Here is a 7,500-nt window from a genome sequence, read left to right as displayed (position 1 = left end):
CTTTGACATTGGGCCAGTATTAAGCGAGATCGCTGCAGTCAGCAGCGGCGAAACAAGCTACAATGTAAGTTAATAGGAGAATTTCCAGCTTGTACAGTATTTACCTTCATCATCTTCTTCACTCTTCACAGGGACAGAAGTTAACGGGAACTTGATATCAGCCTCCTCCAGCCCTTGAAGCTGCTCTCCCTCCTGACTGGTCCAGAGTTCCACCTGTTCCTCTTTAATGTGTGGGGGGGGCTCTGGGTCCTCCTGGTCCAGACTGGAGCTCCACTCCTGCTGCTCAGGGGGAACCTCTGCTTTAACCACCGACAGCTGCTGGACATCTGAGGAGAAGAATCAAATACATGCACACGGAGAAAACTGTTAGAAAACTGTAATTTAACATTGACAAGATCTTTTTACATAATCTGTAGTAAGTTTTATATACTAATTATATTTTATGTTCATTTCTGGGTTATGCATTTACCTAAGGGAAATTGAGTTTAACTTAAAGATAAAGATTACTTTATTTGTCCCGAGGGAAATTTGTCTTGGACATACAGGCTCCAACATTAAACTGCATACAATCATAGTTAGGCCTGTAGAAATTATTACATAAGTCTAACAATACTTTTTAATGTTTAGGTTAAAAAGGTTTTTTTATGAAATGGGTCACTTCAAGCAAATTAAAAGTTTCGAATGAATCCCAGGATACATCTTTTGGTTATTTCACTGTTATGTGATCCAGATAATGTAATAACAAGTACACAGCCTATGAAGTAGATATCAAGCCTAACACTGGACCAAAGTTATGTCAGAGCACTGTTTGTTTAACGTTACTAGAAAGTCCACGTGTTTTTGGGGTGAGGAGATGATATTTGACAGTTAGTCTCAAAGAAAAAACTGTGTGGATATCAAGCCAACGAAAGAAGCAAGCTGAAAAAGATGAGGCAAAGTATAAACAACTAACCAAAGAGTTATAACCAAAGCTACTAAACCGTCTGTTATGATCTAGTCCCGCTTTGCCAGACCTTCCGCCAAAGAGTGCTGGAGGAAGGTCTGGCTAGTCCAAATAAAATTCAGGGATGGGAGGAAGATTTGCTCTGGTTTATTGGCATTTCTTTAAACCAATCACAATCGTCTTGGGCGGTGCCTCTGCAAAATAGTCTCTGGAAGGAACTTGTTTTGGTGGAACGTGTACGTTCAAAAGTAGTTTTAGTCGTGCAACAGAAAACTCAGATTGGACAGATAGTCTAGCTAGCTGTCTGGATTTACCCTGCAGAGATCTGAGGAGCAGTTAACCATAGTCCTCACAAATCCAGAGTTTAGAACGCCAACACAAAGGAAGAGGAAGGTAACGAATATCTGGCCTAAATGAGTGAAATCTGGCGGATTTTCCGGCGGCAACGGAGCAATCCCGGAAGTGGAACGTCAAGGATATAGACTAGGTTTTAACCTTACTGCAGGTAAATATCATGGCTTAGAGGCGCATTACCGCCACTGTGTGGTCTGGAATCACTGCACTCTCATTATCTGGGTCACATAACAGTGATATAACCAAAAGATGTATCCTGGAATTCATTCAAAACTAGAATCTGCTTGAAAATGTGAAAAACATTTTTTTTTTATTTGACTGAAAGCCAATTCTTTTGCTAATCGTAATGATTGCTGCGACCATTGTACAGAAACATTTGGAATGGTTACAGCTCTAATTAAAGTGCAGTAACAGACATAAAGTGGACTCAAATATGTGCAACACAGCCCCTAATTTCACACCCTCCGTATGTCCTGAGTTTAGGAGATTCACTGATAGAGGGATGAGCTGAAACCAGAGAATGTTTGTGACAGGGGGCATATTTATACCTTTAATAACAACATTTACCTGAATATACATAGGCCTACATACCTTTACTGAAGTAACATTTTAAACAGAACCTTTACTTGTAACAGTGTCATTTGTACATTTACTTCAGTATCGGTTGTGAATACTTCCTTCCTGGTTTCACAGCAGATTAAATGTATAATAACAATGAAGCTGTACCAACCTGCTCTGTGTAACTGGACTTCAGGGTTTAAAACAGCATCCAGTAGTTTCTGTTGTTGGTGATTCTCTTTTGAACAACAAAGTTCCTGCTCGTACTCTGCTATCGTTCTCTCAAACAGCCAAAATATCTCTTCAGCAGCCGCAGTTAGTCGCTGGTTCACAAAAGCTCTCAGCATTTTAACTTTAGACATTTTTACTAAATCACAGAAACGTTTCCTATAGACAGACTCCGTTAAAAAAGATTTTGACTGTAGAGTAGAGCCATACTATTCAGTGGCCCACTTTTATGGCATGGACCTAACCATTCTCACCTGACTTCATTCATTTCCAATCATGGTCCAAACTCACCTGACTTCACTCACTACTAATCATTTCCTTTGTCCTCGCTGGCAGCAACATGAGGCAGCATGTGAGGGCCGTCTGTCCTCACGATTCAGATGCAAATTCTATGGTTGTGTATGAAAAAGTGATTTTACTGCTTTCCTCGTATGTTGTGTTACTCTAATGGTTATTTGCAAGTGGATGTGATTTAATGCTTAACCAGTATATATATTAGTAAATGCTGAATTGTCTTCTTGCCTGTTTGCCTTGAGACTACAGGAATAATATTGCGTGTAAGTGCACAGTGCACATGACTTGTTAAAGGCTAGAATTGTATTTAAAGTTTATATATTGTAGCAAATTACGTGGAAGAAGTCAAAGAGCCAGAGATTGTAATCTACGGAAATTTATTATCTTCTTCACACACTCGATACAGATGTCATCAATCTACCCCAGTGTCTCAGTCATGGAAACCCAACAAATGTAAATAAACATGAACACTAAATCAAGACTAAAACCTAGGTAACGAAAACACTAACAGAACACCATTTACACACTTAAACTAGGACAGGAACCGTTAATAACCTAGTCCCATGATCCTTTGCACTGCCTTGCAGTCAACACAACAGCATCCTGCCGGCCGCTGCAATATTAAGGATGTGTAGTTTTGATATTTAATTTATTTTTAGTCACTTTTGTCCATGCAGTTGTCATGTTCCTCCTCAGTTTCTTATCAATGTGCTCTGAAATGGACTTTAAACATGTAAATATGTACGGTGGCCCTGAAGTGCAAATCACAACAGCAAATAGAAAATCACAACAGCAAATAGAAAATCACAACAGCAAATAGAAAATCACAACAGCAAATAGAAAATCACAACAGCAAATCATAAAACACAATGGCATTAACTTCTACCGGAAAAGGTAGGGCCTATCTAGCAGAGGACGGACCCTCCTGATTGGACAGACAGACTGTCTGTCTGTCTGTCTTTTAACAGAAAGGAGAGGTGAAAAACATGGAAAAGCGCCTACTTTTAACAGACTGTTAAAATAAAATGACATGCTTCAACAACTGAATCAGGGCTTGACATTATCTTTTTGAGGCACTTGTCCTTTGGACAAGTACATTTATGTTTCACTTGTCCATGCACAAAAGTCACTTGTCCGGGTAAAGATTTATCATTTTATACATTTTTTTGTGTTTTGCTAATGCAGAATTAGAACACACCGTTGAAAACATCCAAACTCTATCAACATTAATAAAATTCAGTTGAAACAAACGTGTCCCAAGAATAGATTTCCCATTCAACAAGAAAAAGGGATCTCCATAATACAAAGTTATACTTTGCACGCCGGTGTGCAGAAGTTAATATATTGAGATTCTAAGTCAATATTTTAAATGTTCTCATTGCTTTGAGATTCTTAGTCAATATTCTGAGTTACTAAGTCAATATATTGAGATATTAAGTCAATATATTGAGAAACTAATCCAATATATTGAGATACTAAGTAAATATTTTGACCAGAGGTAGTGGTGACTTGAACTTATACTATATCTAAAATAATTTTGTAGACATAACAATGGATTTTGCCACTAAATGTTGGTGTTAACTTTTATTTTTATTTTTTTTTATACAATTTCACTTTCTACCCGGCAGAGGCTGATTTACCAAGGGATCCTTCAAAAGGTGTAGCTACTTTACAGTTGATTATTAGCTGATATTTAATCCGGCAAGTCGCAGAGCTGAGGTTTTACAATAACTGACGGACAAACGAGCAGCGGAGTAGTAACGCTACGAGGCAGAGAGCCAGCCGCTAAATGGGTCAAATTAACTTCAAGCTTCATCCACATTGCTATCGCCGCGAGTGACATCTGTATTCGGCTCGTTTTCTGTGAACGATGTGGCGAGGGGGTAACGGTAAGGCGGAGTTAGCAAGCTAACGTTAGCTAACTAACACCGGCTGGCTCGCCGTGCTTTCATGCTGCATCGCTTACAGAGAATGAGCTGAACAGCGGGCTGGGTCTAACGTTAGCGGCCCGCTGACCTGCTACCGCTGGGTCCGCTGCCCCGGATTGTGGGGAAAAAAATGTATTTGTTTCAAATCGGTAACACAGACGTAATGAGTGGGACACTACGTGAAGTAACATGGCATTTTATTTTGTTTGAGTTTTAACTTGTGCAGTGGGGCAAGTAAATTTCTCTTCCACTTGCCCTACGAAAAAATCCACTTGTCCCGGACAAGCGGACAAGCCTTAATGTCGAGCCCTGCTGAATTATGCAATAAGAGCTCCTTCATTTCCAGTACAGTAAAAATAGAAACTTTTAAGAGGGAAAGATTGTCGCCCGAGCGAATTAGTGAATGTCCATGTACATATATGAAAATTCATACGTAGATTGTTAGATGGGTATAGATCAATTCTGCTAACATTTTTGGTGATGATCGGAAACAAAGTACCGCGAAAAGACCGGAAAGTGCGTCAGGTCGGAAGTGTCCGAATATGGCCAATAGCAGCGAGTGGTGTCCAAACGTGGAAACAGTGACGCTAAGACATGTGGGATATTCCCGTATTATCCGGGTTTTAGAGGCATTCTTTGGACATGTATACAGCGCATTCAGAATGTGTGTCTCAATCAGGGTTTTTACTGCAGGCTTATGGTCAGCTCTGTGTGTTGCTATCGTTACTGTAAATCAACAGGCCAACAGTTTGCAAGGCAGGAGACCTGATAAGAAGGAGAAACAGCTACTTTTAAACATAATCAAAGACTTGGATATCAACAGGTTTTTGGATATGCCCACACATCGCTACGCCGACCTTTTCAAGAAGCTGGTTGAAGGAATGAAAGCGGGACGCTGTGTTCACACGGTCCAACAAGTCCTCCGCCGCTGGTAAACTTTGAAATGTTTTGCACGGCTACATGTAAACAGGTTTACTAGTGGAATACTCACTTCCATTAGCCTCGTGAACAGCTTAGTCGGAATATCGTCTTTTTCGGAATTAGTGCAAAAACCAGAATATTATGTGCATGTAAACGTACTGATTGACATTGTGGGACTTTGGGTTCAGCGTTCTCAACCTGGCAACCCTGTAAACTTTGAGTCTGGGGAGGAGGGGCCGGCTCTCTCCAGTATTCTGAATTTGGACTGCAGTAACCATTTTAAACGCTAGCTGTCAGTATTATATATTACACCTTTTAACACATAATTATTTCTCCCCTGTGTGGACAGCCAAGTGTTTGTTAAGACTTTGCTTGTGTGCAAATCTTTTACTACAAACTGAACACATAAATGATTTGTGCCCTGTGTGGACAATAAAGTGTCGTTTCAGAGTTTCAGATCTTGCAAATCTTTTACTACAAACTGAACAACTAAATGGTTTCTCCCCCGTGTGTACGACCGAGTGACGTTTCAGAGTTTCCTTTAGTGTAAATCCTTTACTACAAACTGAGCAACTAAATGGTTTCCCTCCTGTTTGGACTCCAGAGTGTTTCTGCAGAGGTTTCTTGTGGCCAAAGCTTCCAGCACATTCAGAGGAGCTAACTGATGTGTTTCCAGTATTACATTCCACATCACTTACAGCTACTTCATTGTTTTTCAGAGGGTTTAAACCTGACTGAGGTTCCCTAGTCTCCTCCAAATCACCGCTGACATCAGTCTGAGATTCAGAGTAGTCTGAAGTCTTGTCATGAGTAGCTGGTTGTAAAGGACTATCTGGATCTGAGTTCCTGGCTGGTTCTGGTCCTCCACAGTCCTCTCCATCAGCTTCTGTTCTCTCTGCCTCTCTGTTCTCCTCAGTTTGGCTTTCATGAAGCTGTGAGGACTGAGCTTTCTCTTCATCATCTTCTTCACTCTTCACAGGGACAGAAGTGAACGGGAACTTGATATCAGCCTCCTCCAGCCCTTGAAGCTGCTCTCCCTCCTGACTGGTCCAGAGTTGCTCCTGTTCCTCTTTAATGTGTGGGGGGGGCTCTGGGTCCTCCTGGTCCAGACTGGAGCTCCACTCCTGCTGCTCAGGGGGAACCTCTGCTTTAACCACCGACAGCTGCTGGACATCTGAGGAGAAGAATCAAATACATGCACACGGAGAAAACTGTTAGAAAACTGTAATTTCATCAGAATCAGAATCAGATTTATTGGCCAAGTATACTTACATACACAAGGAATTTGACTTTGGTAGGTGTTAACTCTCTATGCATTCAACAAATAGACACGTAGTAGTAACATACTGTACAATAGAGACAACAATATACATATAGGCACATATCAACATAATATACAAAAATAAAAATAAGACATAATATCAAGACACATGGAGTGGGATATTAAGTGCAAAAAGTAATAGTGAAAAGTAGTGTGCAAGATGCATATGGAATGATAAGTATGTAATGTGTAGAGAAGTGGGTGAGTGGCCAGTGAGGATGACCCCACTTATCAAGTGTTCAGTGGAGTGATGGCAGTGGGAAAGAAGCTGTTCTTATGTCTGGTTGTTTTTGTGCACAGGGATCTGTAGCGCCTGCCAGAGGGGAGGAGGTTAAAGAGAGTGTGTGCAGGATGTGTGGGGTCTTTGGTGATGTTCTCTGCCTGCTTCCTGGTCCTACCAGTGTACAAGTCATGGAGGGAGGGCAGGGGGGGGGCACCAATGATTTTTTCAGCTGTCCGAATTGTGTGTTGTAGTCTGCGTTTGTCCTGTTTTGTGGCTGCCCCAAACCAAACGGTGATGGATGTGCAGAAGATGGATTCAATGGCAGCAGTGTAGAAGATGGCCAACAGCTCTTGTGGTAGGCCATGTTTCCGCAGTTGCCGTAGGAAGTACATCCTCTGCTGAGCCTTTTTAATGATGGCGGTGATGTTGGACTTCCACTTCAGATCCTGGGAAATGATGGAGCCCAGAAACTTGAATGAGTCCACATTTGACACTGGGCTGTTGGATATTGTGAGGGGGGGACAGCACTGTGGGGTGTTTCCTAAAGTCCACCACCATCTAAAGTCCACCACCACCACAGTCTTTAGAGTGTTTAGCTCTAGGTTGTGTTGACTGCACCAGAGCACCAAATGATCAACCTCTTGCCGATATGCAGACTCGTCACCATCCTGGATGAGCCCAATGACAGTGGTGTCATCAGCAAATTTTAAGAGTTTGACAGCTGGGTCCT

At 41.5% G+C, this 7,500-nt stretch overlaps 1 protein-coding gene across 2 annotated transcripts in view; it reads right to left on the bottom strand.

Moving 5' to 3' along the window:
• The window catches only part of LOC116036326 (zinc finger protein 510-like), a 99,658-nt gene that overhangs the window by 31,303 nt on the left and 60,855 nt on the right, over positions 1–7,500 (bottom strand). Inside the window, exons 4-5 of one of the 2 annotated variants that reach the window (XM_031279846.2) lie at positions 5,567–6,400; positions 214–329 (exon numbers count right to left, since the gene is read on the bottom strand). In XM_031279846.2, the coding sequence (XP_031135706.2) occupies positions 214–329; positions 5,567–6,400 (950 nt within the window). The remainder of the gene's footprint in view (positions 1–213; positions 330–5,566; positions 6,401–7,500) is intronic. The other variant, XM_036003643.1, reaches the window with a different exon arrangement.

The sequence above is a fragment of the Sander lucioperca genome, chromosome 7 (assembly GCF_008315115.2).
Source record: "Sander lucioperca isolate FBNREF2018 chromosome 7, SLUC_FBN_1.2, whole genome shotgun sequence".
Lineage (NCBI taxonomy): Eukaryota > Metazoa > Chordata > Actinopteri > Perciformes > Percidae > Sander > Sander lucioperca.
The sequence above is the reverse complement of the archived record's forward strand: the minus strand, read 5'-3'. Positions and strand labels throughout refer to the sequence as shown.